At 37.9% G+C, this 18,010-nt stretch overlaps 1 protein-coding gene across 1 annotated transcript in view; it reads right to left on the bottom strand.

The window, feature by feature from the left end:
* ptpn4b (protein tyrosine phosphatase non-receptor type 4b) overlaps window positions 1–18,010 on the bottom strand; it is a 73,293-nt gene that overhangs the window by 22,549 nt on the left and 32,734 nt on the right. Inside the window, exons 12-13 of the mRNA XM_060911943.1 lie at window positions 13,797–13,969; window positions 9,203–9,271 (exon numbers count right to left, since the gene is read on the bottom strand). Of these exons, the coding sequence (XP_060767926.1) occupies window positions 9,203–9,271; window positions 13,797–13,969 (242 nt within the window). The remainder of the gene's footprint in view (window positions 1–9,202; window positions 9,272–13,796; window positions 13,970–18,010) is intronic.

Below are 18,010 nucleotides of genomic sequence, written 5' to 3'. Positions count from 1 at the left end.
ACACGATAGTTTTTTCTGTAATTGACCTTTTGTTGGAAGGAGTCTCCAGTGAAAATACTTTAACAGTAAGCTTACAGTTCAACATCATTAAATAACTAAATCTTTTTAAACATGGATGCCAGTGGCATGAGGAAAGATGAACTGCAGTGTACACAGTTAATTGTATAGTATTTAATCCATTACTCCAATTGGTCGAGCGGCGGTCCAAGAGTGCTCACATTTCCTATAACCGCACTGGGAATTTTCAACATGTGTATCGCAATATAAAATATAAAATTCCACTTCCTAGTTCAAAACGGTTACTACAGTAGAGGTCGCGACATCATCAGCATACGTGACAAATGATACTTTTCAAGAAAATAACTTTTGGCTTAAAGTATGAAAAGCTCATCAGATGAAAGTAGAAGGATGCCAATTTTACTGGAAGCACCTTTAACGCAAATGTACAAATCAACGTGAGCTAGTTAGCCACGTAGCCAAGGTCCTATGAAACAAAGGCTTCACTGGATCCATTTCCACTAGTGGAGCAAAAATAAACCGAACATTTGGCCATATTGTGTCCGAAATGTCACTTACTGGATATTAATTTCTTGTTTATAGAACTGTTGTATAAAAGCAATATCGCACTCACAATCAAGCGGTTATACTGAATATCGGCACAGCTGGGATTATAACACTTGCTCATGTGATGTTGCTAAAACAAAATCTAGTATTAGGCATGCTTGTATCATGTTTAAAATCTCATCTCATCTCATTATCTCTAGCCGCTTTATCCTTCTACAGGGTCGCAGGCAAGCTGGAGCCTATCCCAGCTGACTACGGGCGAAAGGCGGGGTACACCCTGGAGAAGTCGCCAGGTCATCACAGGGCTGACACATAGACACAGACAACCATTCACACTCACATTCACACCTACGCTCAATTTAGAGTCACCAGTTAACCTAACCTGCATGTCTTTGGACTGTGGGGGAAACCGGAGCACCCGGAAGAAACCCACGCGGACACGGGGAGAACATGCAAACTCCGCACAGAAAGGCCCTCGCCGGCCCTGGGGCTCGAACCCAGGATCTTCTTGCTGTGAGGCGACAGCGCTAACCACTACACCACCGTGCCGCCCCCATGTTTAAAATGCTCTTCAAAAATTAATTTTCATTGTAGACCTAATAATCTACAATGTTTGCCATGATAAATATATGTACATACAATAAAAAAAGCTCATATTCGTAAATCATGCTTATAATTCTATATAAAGGATACGCTATAATTGTAAGTATTTTTACAAGCTCTAATAATGATGTGCTATAAATATTTCCTTGATGACTTTGTTGTGTCCCTAATTCGCATTATGCCATGTGCTCTGCTGCACTGCACAACCTTTATAACTAATAATGGCCTGGGAATAATTAAAAATCAACTGCAATATTTATTAACAATTATAACAAGAGTGCTCTGAGAGTACAATATCCCCTGCTGGCAACTACGCCATAACTCTGGTGAAATGTTACTGAACTGAAGGAAATTAACAAAGAATCTTGTCAAGTTTTGTGAAATTCCTCTGAAAATTGTGAGAGGAGTTGATTTCAGAAGGTGAGTACCCTTCTTGGGACAGACATCGCCACGACATAATCCCTGTTCGGGCCTTTCGGCCAGCGGGGGATTGTAAAAATTGTGAGTGAATTCGATTTCAGAAAGCAAGCACACCTTGATGAAATTGCCAAAGTCCAAGTTTGTTAATAATCAAGGGCATAACTCTGGTAAAATTTGCCCAAATTAAACGAAATTTCAATATGCATATAACTGTCATATAACAAAGCCTTCTACCAAGTTTGGTGAAATTCCTCCACAAATTGTGAACGGAGTTGATTTCAGAAGAACGTACACGCTCATGAAATTGTCAAAATACAAGTTATTTCATCAAGGGTAAAAACCCTGGTAAAATTTTCACAAAAGAAATTAAATCGCAATATGCGTATTATCGTCATATAACAAGGCCGTTTGCCAAGCTTTGAGAAATTCATCCAAAAATTGAGAGAGTAGTTGATGTCAGAAGGCAAGCACACCTTCATGAAATTGTGAAAATACAAGATTGTTAATCAAGGGACATAACTCTGGTCAAATGCGACTGAATTTAACGAAATTACAATATGCATACTACCAACATAAAACAATGCCTTTTGCCAAGTTTGGTGAAATTCCTCCAACATTTGTGAGAGGAGTTGATTTCAGAAGGAAAACACTCTCATGAAATTGTCAAATTATAATTTTGTTAATCAGGGGCTGTAACTCTGGTAAAATGTGACCGAATTTAATGAAATTATAATATCCGTAGTACCGACATATAACAAAGAATCCTGCCAAGTTTAGTGAAATTTCTCCAAAAATTGTGAGAGAAGTGGATTTCAGAAGGTGAGCACCCTTCCCAGGATGGATGTTTTGGCCAGCGGGGGATAAAAATGTCTCAAATGTCATCACCAAGTGCTTCTAAAAATGATTGTGTGAGACAGTCATTTTTTGGATATTTTAGAGCAAAGTGTTTCAAGTTTTCAGAACTTCATTTATGTGTTTGTAGGAATAATGAGTTTCCAGATCATATACAAAAACAAAAGTTCATAGTCTTGTTATTATAATAATGAACAAATTCAGATATCCTTCACTTTACTTCAAACACTCCGTGATTAAATGTTTATAATGTATTACAGTTGCTTTATAATGATTCACTGTGCAGTCCAACACACATTATAATGAATACTGACACTTAAGGAATTAATTACCAAACATCATTAACAAGATTGAGTTTATATAAAACGCAGTTAATTTATAAATATGGGCTTTACAGAAAGTGCCACCATATACAGTAATTCTCATGTTTGTTATAAAGTACTAGTCAAAAGTTTGTACACCCCTACACTCAGTCAAAGATCAGTTTTTCTGTATTTGGACTATTTTTGACATTGTAGAACAATACTGAAGACTTCAGAACTATGAAATAACATATATGGAATTATGTGGTGAACAAAAAAAAAAAAAAGTGTTAAAAACAAGATACGTTTCATATTTTAGATTTCTCAAAGTATCCGGCATTTACCTTAAATGATGCTTTGCACACTATTGGTATTCTCTTAACCAGCTTCATGAGACAGTCACCTACACGTAGAATGCTTTGTAATTAACAGGTGTGCCTTGTCAAAAGTTAATTAGTGGATGAGTTTCTTGCCTTCTTAATGTGTTTGAAATCAAACAAACAGTAAATAGCAAATAACAATACAGTTAAATAGCCCTGTTCGACAACTATAGTAATCCATATTATGTCAAGAGCAGCTCAGCTAAGTCAAAAGAAATGACATCCATCATTATTTCAAGACATGAAGTGTCTTAATTAATAAAAATAAATTAAAACCATTGGTTTCAAAGAAGGTGTGTACAAATTTTACTATGTTTACTAAACCATACTTGTACTATAATTATATAGTGTGTATTAAGATAATGGATATAAACCCTAACCCCCCCCCCACATACACAAAGTTTTCATATACCCTTCTGAATGCGGCAAATATTCTCTAGAAATTCTCATGTAAACCTACCATTGACTAGAACCTGTGGTTATCACATTCATAGCTTTTGGATGCATCGTATTTTGCCATATCTGTTGAGATATATATATATATATATATATATATATATATATATATATATAAATAAATTAGTGTGTGTGTGTCAAATCAGACTTCTTGTGTTATGATAGTTAATGTTCGATTTCAGAATGAGAGGCTACAGCAACATTAACATCTCCAAATCCAGAGACCACAGGGGGTGCAAACTTTTGCACTCAACTTTGACACTGTTTGCAAAAGGGCATTTCCCTTAGCCATTTTTATTTTTCGTCGTCGTTCAAGCAGCCTGATTTTCGCTTCGTTTTTCAGAAGACACTCTGAAATCTCTCGGAGACAAAAATAAAAACGATGATGAAATGCTGACTGAGTAATAATACAACTACAAAGCACAAAAAGGAAACCAGACAAGAGTAAGAACGAGAAGAATAAACAAACAAACTGAAAATGTACCTGCTAGAAGCACAGCGGGAAAGCCTTAGCCTCATCTTGAGTCCCAACATCATTTACTATGATACAGTAAACAACTGTTTTTTAAAACCAAGGAGTGTCTTCTTGCTAAACACTCACTCTCTCTCTCTCTCTCTCTCTCTCTCACACACACACACACACACCCTGTGGAAGCTTCCTGTGTTACTTAGCTGTATCTTTCTCAGAATATTTAACCACACACGCGCACACGGAAAACAAGTTGAGGACTCGAGACACATCTCACCCATTTGATCCATTTTTTGTGCCTGTTGAATAACTGATTGACCGTAAAACACATACACACACTTTCCAAACCCCACTCACACTCATTGTAAAAGTGCTATACTTATTAAGGAAAACACTACCATTTCTCACTGGGTGCCTTCCAGTGTTTATAATGCATTTATCATGATGTTAGAGAATGTAGTCTCATTTATGGTCAGCTCTGGATTGACAGATTGGATAAGATTATTTACGTCTGTAGCAACAAATATCATAATTATTACTAATTTGGTTACAATGCTGTAATAATACTTTATAAACTCCAAGTAGGATGCTTGAAATTGAGAGGTCACAGCTTCTCAGACAGACAAGGGCACGTGGGTGGAATGTAAGTATTTTTTTTTCTTTACACAGAGCACTCAGTGGTACAATTTAAAGTGCTACATGATACACATACAGTGGTGCTTGAAAGTTTGTGAACCCTTTAGAATTTTCTACATTTCTGCAAAAATATGACCTAAAACATCATCAGATTTTCACACAAGTCCAAAAAGTAGATAAAGAGAACCCAGTTAAACAAATGAGACAAAAATATTACACTTGGTCATTTATTTATTGAGGAAAATGATCCAATATTACATATCTGTGAGTGGCAAAAGTATGTGAACCTCTAGGATTAGCAGTTAATTTGAAGGTGAAATTTGAGTCAGATGATTTCAACCAATGGGATGGCAATCAGGTGTGAGTGGGCACCCTGTTTTATTTAAAGAACAGGGATCTATCAAAGTCTGAGCTTCACAACGCGCGTTTGTGGAAGTGTATCATGGCACGAACAAAGGAGATTTCTGAGGACCTCAGAAAAGAAGAAACCTTTATTCGTCACATGCACACTTCAAGCACAGTGAAATTCATCCTCTGCATTTAACCCATCTGAAGCAGTGAACACACGCACACACACAGAGCAGTGGGCAGCCACACCAGAGCGCCTGGGGAGCAGTCAGGGGTCAGGTACCTTGCTCAAGGGCATCTCAGCCCAAGGCCACCCCACGTCAACCAAACTGCATGTCTTTGGATTGTGGGGGAAACACCCATGCAGACATGGAGAGAACATGCAAACGCCACACAGAAAGGCCCTCGCCGGCCGCTGGGTTCAAACCCGGAACCTTCTTGCTGTGAGGTGACCGTGCTAACCACTACACCACTGTGAAGCCCCAAAAAAGTGCTGTTGATGCTCATCAGGCTGGAAAAGGTTACAAAATCATCTCTAAAGAGTTTGGACTCCACCAATCCACAGTCAGACAACCTGTATACAAATGGAGGAAATTCAAGACCATTGTTACCCTTCCCAGGAGCGGTCGACCAACAAAGATCACTCCAAGAGCAAGGCGTGTAATCGTCGGCGAGGTCACAAGGACCCCAGGGTAACTTCTAAGCAACTGAAGGTCTCTCTCACATTGGCTAATGTTAATGTTCATGAGTCTACCATCAGGAGAACACTGAACAACAATGGTTTGCATGGCAGGGTTGCAAGGAGAAAGCCACTGCTCTCCAAAAAGAACATTGCTGCTTGTCCGTAGTTTGCTAAAGATCATGTGGACAAGCCAGAAGGCTATTGAAAAAATGTTTTGTGGATGGATGAGACCAAAATATACCTTTTTGGTTTAAATGAGAAGCGTTATGTTTGGAGAAAGGAAAACACTGCATTCCAGCATAAGAACCTTATCCCATCTGTGAAACATGGTGGTGGTAGTATCATGGTTTGGGCCTGTTTTGCTGCATCTGGGCCAGGACGGCTTGCCATCATTGATGGAGCAATGAATTCTGAATTATACCAGTGAATTCTAAAGGAAAATGTCAGGACATCTGTCCATGAACTGAATCTCAAGAGAAGGCGGGTCATGCACAGCAAGACAACGACCCTAAGCACGCAAGTCGTTCTACCAAAGAATGGTTAAAGAAGAATAAAGTTAATGTTTTGGAATGGCCAAGTCAAAGTCCTGACCTTCATCCAATCGAAATGTGGAACGACCTGAAGGGAGCAGCTCATGTGAGGAAACCCACCAACATCCCAGAGTTGAAGCTGTTCTGTACGGAGGAATGGGTTAAAATTCCTCCAAGCCGGTGTGCAGCACTGATCAACAGTTACCGGAAACATTTAGTTGCAGTTATTGCTGCACAAGGGGGTCACACCAGATACTGAAAGCAAAGGTTCACATGCTTTTGCCACTCACAGATATGTAACATTGGATCATTTTCCTCAATAAATAAATGACCAAGTATAATATTTTTGTCTCATTTGTTTAACTGGGTTCTCTTTATCTACTTTTAGAACTTGTGTGAAAATCTGATGTTGTTTTAGGTCATATTTATGCAGAAATATAGAAAATTCTAAAGGGTTCACAAACTTTCAAGCACCACTGTAAGGATTAAGACACTTTGAGACATGCCGTGATCGAAAAATAAATCAAATCAATGATGGGGGCAATGGGTAATGTGATTTGGAAAGTGTGTGCGCAGTGGAGTTACTATTATCACACCAAAGATCATTACTTGCTTTCCTATAACTGTCGTGTTTTATTCCTCTTACACCCCAGCAACTTGGCAATGAGTACAATCTTTCATTTATTAAAGAATTATAGGCCAAGTCAGACTTTTCATCCAATTCCAGTTACATTTAACATCGAGAAATGTCCACAAAGTGTGTTACACGATAGTTGAATTCAATAAAATGAAATGTCACAATATCTGATGTTGCATGTTGGTCACAAGCTGTACCTCCTACCTTACACTGAAACATGGTTAAAAAAATAAAAAAATAAAAAAGGATCAATAATAATTACACGGTGTTTTTTGTATCAATTTACATGGATTGTCCATCATCTCATACAAGTGAAAAACAAGTGTTTGCTATTGATGTCCATGTGAATATTCTCTCATATCATCTGCATTCCATAAGCAGCTTTTGGACCCGGTCACTTATAATATTTCACCCTGAATCTACTTCCTGCTACATCGACTACAATTACTTTGCTGTCGTTAAATTTCAAAAGCACATTATATCTGGTGAATAACACGCATTTATAACTTGAGGTTTAGGCTATAGCAGGGGTTCTCAACCTTTTCTGCTTTGAGGCCCATTTATTCATACTTGTAACGAGTTGGGGCTCATTAAAAAAAAGATCCCCAATTGTTTTGGCTCATTTATTCTATTAGACTCTAATAATCTACTGTAAATTGTATTAATGGGATGCAACATCACTCCCTGTTACAGATGGAAGCCCAGGAATTAAATAAATGCAATAAAAATAAACTGTTTTTAATTGTAGATATTGTATTTAAAACTGTATGGATGTGCCAGAAGCCAACATAAAACCATGCATGCAGGACATTCTCAGCCAAAAGGGATTAATGATCCAAAAGCGGAGTCTGGTCCATTAACACAAGAACTTATTGCCATGTTTGTGTACAGCAAACAAACAAGTTATTAAAACCAAGAAGTACACTCAAAAGAAGTGGATATAGAAACCACTCAATGGGATTAGATCCTCACACGCTTACACTTGCATAGGATTTATCCTATAAGAGAAAAATTTATGAGGTAAATTTGACATTAGTAGAATAAAATGTGATCCTATTGTAGCTGTAACTAAATACAAAGACAATAGTTATGCATACTATTAATTAACTTAATGTGAAGATAATTAACATAAACAGATTTTTTTTAAGACTGTGTACAGTCGTTTGTATTTGTAATTATTTGTATCTGTACATGCATAACCTCACCAGCTCTGCTGATCAACTTGTTGTGTTTAAATAAAAATTATTCATTCATTATGAGTTGGAAAATTATCCATCTGTTGAGTTCAACAGATGGAAAATTATCCATTTATTGCACGTTGTCAAGACAACACGACGTCACACATCAGAGCTCATGCGCATATCCAATGACAAAACTTTTCTGCTGTGCACGCGCACAATCATTTCTTTGTCGGCCGGGGGAGAGAGAAGACGAGGCTAATCCAGTGCTAGGATTAAGCACTAAATAAATAAACTGAAAACTGAAGCTGAAGACTCGCTGAACACCCAAAAGGCTACCAAAACTTCATTATATATTCTTCACTCATATTTACAAGAGAAAAACATATCAATGGACATCGAAAAACTGGAAGAGACACACGTCGGAGATGTAAAACTTCTGTGCAAGCGAGTGACTGACAGTTTGTAAACAAACATGGCCACGAGGTTTGCTTTGTTAAAAGCAGAAGATTTTGAGAGAATTTTGGCTGCCAGGTTGCTCGTGTGTGTAGCTGTTTATGTCGATTTTAAAAGTAATTAAGTAAATTACACAAGGAAAATAATAATAATAATAATATTTGGCTTGACTGTGCCAACACTACACCAGTGGGAAGGTGACTGCACTGCCGCACTAACAGCACCAAGTCGTGGGTAAGTTAGCGCTGGCCTTTGAGAATGCTGATATGAAGAGAGTGTGTGTACATATAATAATAATAATAATAATAATAATAATAATAATAATAATAATAATAATCTTTTTTTCATGGTCTATCAGATATATTCCATTCAGCTACTTGTCTTTGACTCGTTCAGTATCATGCTAGCTGAATGGAATATATCTGATAGACCACTCAAAGCCAGCCAATGTTATTTAAATATGTCGCTCAGATCCGCGATGTATTTTGTATGAAAAATGCAAGTTTTTCAACACAAGAAGATAAACTTCATATCTTTAAGCCAACATGTGATTTTCTTTTCATTATATATAGACATTCACAAATAAAGTACCCAAATTTATCAAAACAATTAATTGATTTCCTCACAAGTGAAGATATTGGAAATTATTCTATCCACATTCCTGGATATGAGCATATTTAGTGCATTACCTGGCAAACACTCGGTCCTTGACTCCTTGCTCTTTTCCATATTGGACAGACTGAGCCTCCGTTCTTCCGCTACGGGAAAAAGAAAAACATTTCTGACATCCATGAGTAACATTCACACAATTCCGATATGAAATCGGCAACATTTATTTTCCTAATTTTTAAAATCAACTTAAAATGTTCCTTTCGTTAAATTAAAAAAAAAAAATTGTTTCCTTAATAACCAACAATAATTATTTACCCAAATTTGTAAAGGTTGGAGTAAAATAATAGCTTAAGACCTAAAATATTCCTTTTATTAAAAATGAAAAAGTTAATAATAAATCGTTTTTTTCTTAATAAACCTATGAACATCTGTACTACCTCATTTGCTTCTCTTTTCTTTAGCTTTCGGCAGTCTATAAGAAGAGAGCTCCGATTTCTTGTTAAATCTATTCATACAATTGCACATCAGCTCTTTCCCATTTTAGATCTGTTCTTTGTGTGTTTCTGTGGCATTAGAGCTGCGTTACTTCTGCCTACGGTGAAGTCAAGTGCATTTCCGCTATTGTAGGTTATATCCTCTACTGTCTAATCAGTGCAATTACAGCTAGGGAAAACTAAGATTACGCAGAATAATAATAATAATAATAACAACAAAAAACAACAACAACAACAACAACAACAACAACAACGTGTTGCCAGGCAAAACAAACCTTGCCCAGTAGCACTTATTTTAGGTGTTATAACTGAATCTCACAAGTGTGGTCTCTGTTCTTTCAAGGTCACTAATACTAATGAAAACATTTCGTTTCATAAGTGTAGTGTAAAGACTCTAAATATCTGCTAAAAAGCTAAAAAAACCAAAAAAAAAAAAAAACAACAAAAAACAAAACCCACTTAAACTTATTTGACTTTTCAGAAGGACCAAACAAAAGCTGTGATAATCAAAAGGTAAATTTTCTTAAAATAAACACCACTTACTTGATATCGAATCAGTAGCCTTGGCGAACCACGAGGTGAATTTTGTTTCTCTTTTTATCTGTTGATTATCTTCCAATACTACAAAGTTATAACGAGGTTTCTCTTATTTTGTTTCTAGTTCCAATTAGTTCCGAAGTTTATCAAGAAACTTGATCAGGATAAATGCTGATTGGTTACAAACGGTGTGTCCTAAATCACTCACTCGTTCACTACACCCTACTCACTATGTAGGAAATTACTATATAGAGGACTGTATAGTGAGCTTATTGATTAAACGATAAAACTTCTTTCCCACGGCTGTTTTTTTTTCTTCTTTGTCGCGGCACTACTTTTCGTGACGCATTGTGAGGTAGTTTGAGTGCACTATATAGGGTGTAATACATTCAGACAGCAGTACAAAATGGCAACCTGACTATATAGTCCACTATGTAGTGATTAGGGAGTGATTTGGGACATAGGGACACCATTTGCACCAAAAACGATTTTGACCTTTTTAGTGACCTTGACCGGATGACCCTCAAAATGTTGGAGGTTCTATTTGAGAACAATGCCCATCTATCTGGAAAGTTTCATGAAGATTGATCCAGCCATTTTCCCGCCATAATGTTGCTAACAAAAAAAATCCACTGAAAACAATACCTTACCCCCTGGTGGACTCCGTCCCGGGCGAGGTAATAATCGCAATTTATTCAAATTGATGAAATGAAAAATGGTCATAAATTTTATCGCAATTACTCATCACATGATATACCGTATCATTGTATGACTAATGGGTGATTATATAGTGTGATTATACAGCGTATAATTAAATAAAGTGGTTGTTATACAGAGAGTGATAACTGACAGCTGATTAAGAGGTGTGTGTGTGTGTGTATAATCATTATTCAATGCAATTTCATTATCATTTATCAATACCTTTGTCGCATACCATAAAAAGGAATAACACTTCCAACAATACCTGAGCTTTAGATAGCATTAAACTGAATTTGTAGTGAAGTTTGGAATGTTTGATGAAGTCAGAGTTTATGGGCGTCGTAAACGTCCAGCCCACCTGCTTGAACTGATGAAAAGGCGTGTTAAAGGAGGGGAAAAACCCTCAAACTGTGCAGATGGTCCATGTACGGAACAGATCTGACGGACTGGAATGAACTGGTCATACACCATTTCCCCCATTGGTCTGTCCGTATTGCGTGACAAGAATGCAAAAAACTTCAAAACAATCTTAATGTGAACTGATTCACCACTGACTCAAACTCAACTAAGGATTTTTCCAAGGCTGTGGGAACAAAAACACCGTCAGCTCCAGAATTATTGGCACCCCAGTGGGTCTAAATAAAAAAATTAAAAAAAAAAAAATTAAAATGAGTTTTTGGTTAATTGGCTTAATCTGACCATATTTTTCATCTAATCAAATACAATTTTTAACAAAAGTATATGACTATTGTAATACTGGCAATGCAGCATTTTTAGTACTTTGTATAACCTCCCCTGCACTAAAGTAACAGCACTGAGTCTTATCTTTTAATAAATTGATGACACTGGAGAATAAAGAGTGATTAAATCTGAGACCACGTCTCAATACAGGACATCTTCTGGGGTCCTAGGTCCTGTCTTGCGGACTCTCGTGGTTTAGGGTCAGGAGACGGAGATGGGCATGTCAAAAGCTTTATTCTGTTGTCAATAAACCACTTTATATGGATTTGGATCATTACCTTGCCATGCCCCATGACCCAGCTGCAAATTCCTAGCAAAGGCAAAGAGATTTTCTCCTGGTATTTCACGCCTTGTGTCCGAAATCACTCACTTGTTCACTACTCCCTACTCGCTATATAGGGAATTACTATATAGAGGACTATATAGTGAACTCTGTGATGAAATGAAATTTTACGACATAAAATTATTTATGTCATTACTGTCGCACAATTAAAACGTGCCAGATCAGTCGGCTGGTGGGTTTTCAAAATAATAAATACATGCATGTATTTTTGTGATAAATCCATATTATACTAAGCGTATTTCCCACGTTAATACAGGTAGGCGTCGACTTACGACTGCGTTTGGTTACGACTGACTGGTCGTAAACTGATCTGGTCGTGAGTCGGCCTATGTTAAATGAACGCAAGTATATCGTGATGTGTAATGATATTGTAATCATCTTAAAGTCTTATTTTATCAACATTTTCTTATTTCATTACCTTGGCTCATTATTTAAGTCAAACACTGCATACTACACTGCGTACAGTACAATTCGTTTAATATGCGCAAAACAAAAAATACGAAATACAGGTGTGAAAAATAGAAAACATTTTAGTTTGAAACATACCAAAATACAAATGTAAAACATAGCAAAATACAAAATTTAGTGACCGCTGGCATCACTGGTGCTTGGCTGTGGGTCGTCTACGTCATCATCAGCTGTTGCAGTGCTCAGGCTGGCGGAAGCATTTGCTCGTTTCATAAACCAGAAGCTGGGGCGGAAACTGTATGACTGAGTGCGCGAGGGAGCGCGAGAGAGACTGTGTATGTGCCTGGAGCTGGGGCGGAAACTGTTGTACGCGGCGAGAGGCGCTGCTGGGAGCTGGGACGGAAACTGTCGTACAGCTAGCTCAGCTGGGAAACACTTGCCAGTCATAACCAGACGGTCGTAAAGTCGATCGGTCGTAAGTCGCATAGGTCGTAAGTCGACGACTACCTGTAAATACAAAGTACCTGCATCTTTCAGGTCTTTTAAATCAAGGCTGAATACTTTCTTCTTTGCCGCTGCCTTTTATTAAATCAAATTTGAGGCTTTTGATTTGATGTCTTTCAGCACGACCGCAATACATGATGGGATATATTGCTTGGTTAGTGACCATCAGTTGTACACTACTTTTTGTAATGCATTGTGGGATACTTCGAGTGCACTATATAGGATGTAACAATTCTCACTATACATTCGGACGGCACTACAAAATGGCGACCTCACTATATAGTGCCCTATATAGTGAGTAGGGAGTGATTTCGGACACAGGGATGGAGTTCACGATGCCATGTATCCTAACAAGGTTAGGTCTCAAGGCCTTTGGGGTAAAAGATCCCTGCAATATCACAAATCCTCCACCTTATTTAACTGGAGGGATTAGGGATTTCTGCACAATCATTTTGTCTTATCTATTCACAGAACCTGGTTCTAGTCAAAGTTCAAGTCGTGGCTTGCAAACACCATCTGCTTATTCTGCAGTTTCCATCCATTCATGCATGCATGTTTGTGGTTCGAAGAAAAGACTACATTCCTTTCTGTAGTCTTCTGGCATGCCTTTCAAGTAGCTTGTCAACAGCAAAAGCGGTGTCTAATTGAAGATTCTGAGATTTCATGATTCCTTAATTCTACCATCTTCTGCAAATTTCCAACGATGGAGATCAAGACATTTTTGCCTTTCTAACCAAAAAAAGAGGAGCATCGGGGCAAAACTCTCTCGTGTCCTCTTCAAGACAGGTTTATTAAAGCTCTGGTTGTTTCAAACAATGGTGAACAGGGGCATTTTCTTAAGAATCATGAAGTTTGACATGATTTCATCTCATTCTGTCTTTGTGTATTCACTAATCTTCTATATACAGTACTGTGATGATGAAATTAGAAAAGTTCATCTCTTACCAGTAACGGAACTTGGAGCCGAGAGTGAAGTAGTGTGTGAAGAAGTTCTTTTGGGGTGGTAAAGGCTGCTCCAGTCGGAAAAACGTGTGGTGCTCCACACAGGCCTTCCACACGTTCTTACACGCTCTGTAGTTTGCCATGCTAAAGGCCAGCAGAGACTCCCTGCCCTTACTCTGAGGAAGTGAAAAAAATAGAGAAACGCAGGGATTAATACATTCCAAACTCAGCTGGATGGATAAAATGATAATCTTGGGTGAACTGATGCTGAGGAGACAAAAAAAAGGGGGGGGGGGGGGGGGAACAGAATTCATTCTGAACAACTTGTATATAAATATTTGTAATCCATGTGATCATCTGTGGTGCGAAATATTTATTTTGTGATAAAATTCTGAGCTGACTTTTGTTCAATCTGTACACCCTACTCAAAAGAATCAGCTCCTCGAGCTTCGACTTCCATGTTAGTGATGCATCTTTTACGTGAATACAGAATACCATTAAACACAAGTTACACAACATAACTGAACCTGAAGGACCAGTATTGTACGTGTCGAAATTTATATACACCACACCTAATATTTGGCTAAATGTGCCTTGGCAAGTTTCACCTTAACCAACAAGCTAGCTTCTGGCAGAATTCCGGTTAGATATTTGGCCAACTTTCTTGTAGTCTGGCTGTTGAGCAAACAAAAAAACAAAAAACATGGAATTGTTCGTTTTGTGATAGAAGCATGGAATTTGGCACACTATATGGGGGATTTTCAAATTCGGCTTCTAAACCCTGGAATACGCATGTGCAAAATCGACCCAACGTGAAAACAAGGCTCAACGAATTTTCTTTAAGCTTCTGTGGCAGGGATTGTAATCAGTAATGGCGAGAGTTTTTTTTTTTTTCCAATATTTTGATATCACATGATCATATGAATCCATATTAACAGCTAAAACTTTGAACTGCAAAAATGCTCTTCTGGCAGCCTTTTGATTTACTTAATACTGTAATCCCTATGTCATGTGACTAATCATGTGATACCTTTGAGAACAAGAAATTCTCTATTTGTGAGGTAGACATTCAAATCAATCAATGTGTCATTTTTTGTAAGCAATCTGATAAAAATACCTTGAAAATAAAAGAAAATTCGTTTAGCCTCGTTTTCACGTTGGGTCGATTTTGCACATGCATATTCCAGGGTTTAGAAGCCGAATTTGAAATGCCCCCATATCTAGAATTACTATATACATCAACTTGAGCTAGTGTGCCAAATTTCATGCTTCGATCACAAAATGAACAATTTCTCACCTTGACAGCCCGACTAGTGGCAGAACTGGTAGAGTTTGATTAAATTAGATTCGTATTGTTCCTAGCACAGGCCCAACTTTTAAAGCGCAGTCCAAATATTTTTGACAGCATCGAGGTCAGGACTTCATCCAGCCCACAACCAGCTTTGATGTGTGTTTGGGGTCACTGTGCTGTTGGAACACTCAGTTGTGTTCAAGTGATGGTTTGAGACTATGGACTATGCTAAAGAATTCTCAGGTAGTCCTCCTTCATTATTCTATCCACCTTGTGCAATCCACTGGCAGCAAAACAGCCCCAGAGCCTGATGCTACCACCACCATGCTGATGCTTAACAGTTGGTACAGTGTTCCTCTGGCCACAATGACCAGAGGTACAAACAACTCAATCTTCAAGTCTCGTCTGATCATAAAACTTTCTTACAGAAGGCTTTTTCTTTGTCCATGTGGGCAGCTGCAAACTTTAGTTGAGCTTGAAGGTGGTGATTTTAGAGCAGGGGCTTCTTTGTGTTGAACAGCAGCCTCTCAGTCCATGATGATGTAAAACTCGCTTGACTGTAGACAGTGACACTTGTGTTCCAGCAGCTTCCAGTTCATGGCAGGCCTGTGCCTTGTCGGTTCCTGACCTGCTTGAACCAATTTCCTCTCAGCTGAAGGAGACAATTTGGGTCTTCTTCCAGCAAATTGGCTTGGCAAAGTGGCTACATATCCAAATAACTTGTACTTGTGTACAATTGTATGAACTGATGATCTTGGAATCTTCAGTTGTTCAGAAATGGCGCCAAAAGGCATTCCCGAGTGTGTAAATCTATAATCCTCTTGATTCCGCCATGTGCACATCCATCACAGTCTGGTTCGGTGCAGCCACAAAACAGGACAGGAACAGACTGCAGCGAACAGTAAGGTCAGCAGAAAGGATCATCGGTGCCCCCCTGCCCTGCCTCCAGGATTTGTACATTTCAGAAACCAGGAAGCGGGCAGAGAAAATCATTAAGGACTCCTCACACCCTTGTCAGAACCTTTTCCGACTCCTCCCCTCCAGCAGGCACTATAGAGCACTGCGAACCAGAACCATCAGACATAAGAGCAGCTTCTTTCCCTGTACTGTCAATATCATAAATATCTGACCTGAACCATCCTTGCCATTATACCACTTTTACTTCCTGTATACTCCTGTTTGCATGACCTCACTGCACTCTGACTGCTGTGTATATTTTTAGTATTTTGTGTCTTGTCTGTAAATATCCTGCATATTGTCTGTATACAGTGGGTACTCTTTATATTGTCAATAGCATACATATTTATAATGTATACGGTATATTATTTTATCCACAGTCACTGGATATGAGCAATCGCGCTCTGATTGGCTACTCTACTACTAGGCTATCAGCTCATATATCGTGAGTAGAGAAAAACAAAATGGCGGACCGAGGATGAAATAAAAACTCTACTCGAAAACAACCCCTCCCCCCCCAAAAAAAATGCAACAAAATACAAAATGAAAGTATTTGATGGTAAGAACGTATCTTTTTTAAAATTTTTCAATAATTATTATAGCATTTTTCACAAATTGCTACTGTCATTTCGCCGGTTTGTTTGCATTCTAAGTGGAAACGATTTTGTCAGACATTTTTTTTATCAAGTTTTTATTTATCGAATTTACAAAAAATAAATGTGTGCTCTTTCTCAAAAGCCAGTGAATGTGGAGAGAATAAAACAGTTATTCCACTCAATCTTGTCGTACATGGCTGATAGCTGACTCAGCTAAAAGGTCATACGACTCGATTTCGTGGAATAACGGTTACTTATAGATTTTTTTTATATGATTGATATTATAGATATTTTATGCATAATATAGTGTATAATACAGATATTTCAGACATTGTGTATAACATAGGTATTGTAGATTATGTATATTGTATATCAGTTATAATAGTTACTGTAGATTGCATATTGTTACATTGTGTAATGTCTATATTGTCCATAATTGTACATTACATATACATATATACATTTTTCTTATATTACACATACATGTATCACTAGAGAGACACCAACTGCCAGAACCAAATTCCTTGTGAGAGAACATACTTGGCCAATAAACATGATTCTGATTTTATGATTCATATATGCAAAGGTCGCTACGAATTATAAATTATCTTGGTCATAAACATAAAAGTCTGGCATTATTAAGTAGGATGTGTGGAACCTGTATAAAACAAGTGTTGCCAGGCAAAACAAACCTCGCCCGGCAGCACTTACTTTATACCTATATGTTGATAATGGTGATATTTCTCAATCATCAGCCGTCAGGTTATAGTCCTATGAAAATCCATGACCTTGAGTTTGACATTTCAAAGTCATTTAAGGTCAAAGGTCATGGCGGCAACTGAAAGTCCATATGGAACTTCTTATATGTTGATAACGGTAAACATCTGGCTATCATGAACCATTTTAAAGTTATAGCCCTTTGAAAACCCAAGACCTTCAGTTTGACCTTTCAAGGTCACACAAGGTCAAAGATCATGGCGCTAAGTGAAAGCCCATATGGCACTTCCTATAAGTTGATAGTGGTAAATATCTGTCTACCATCAACCGTTTTCAAGTTACAGCCCTCTGAAAATCCATGACCTTGAGTTTGACCTTTCAAGGTCACTCAAAGTCAAAGATCATGGTGCCAGATGAAAGGCTATATGGGAGTTCCTATATGCTCATAATAGTAACATCTGTCTATTTGCAACCGTTTTTGAGTTATAATGGAAAATATGTAATTTTGACCGAAAGGTTGACCTTTCCGGTGGCCTTGACCCGATTACCCCAAAATTTAATCAGGTAATCTACAGACCATTACCCACCTACCCTGAAAATCTGAAGTCAATCAGTGCAACTGTCTAGACGCTAGATTGTTAACAGACACACAAACA

This window comes from Neoarius graeffei, chromosome 27 (assembly GCF_027579695.1).
Source record: "Neoarius graeffei isolate fNeoGra1 chromosome 27, fNeoGra1.pri, whole genome shotgun sequence".
NCBI lineage: Eukaryota > Metazoa > Chordata > Actinopteri > Siluriformes > Ariidae > Neoarius > Neoarius graeffei.
This window is presented reverse-complemented; position numbering and strand designations above follow the sequence as displayed.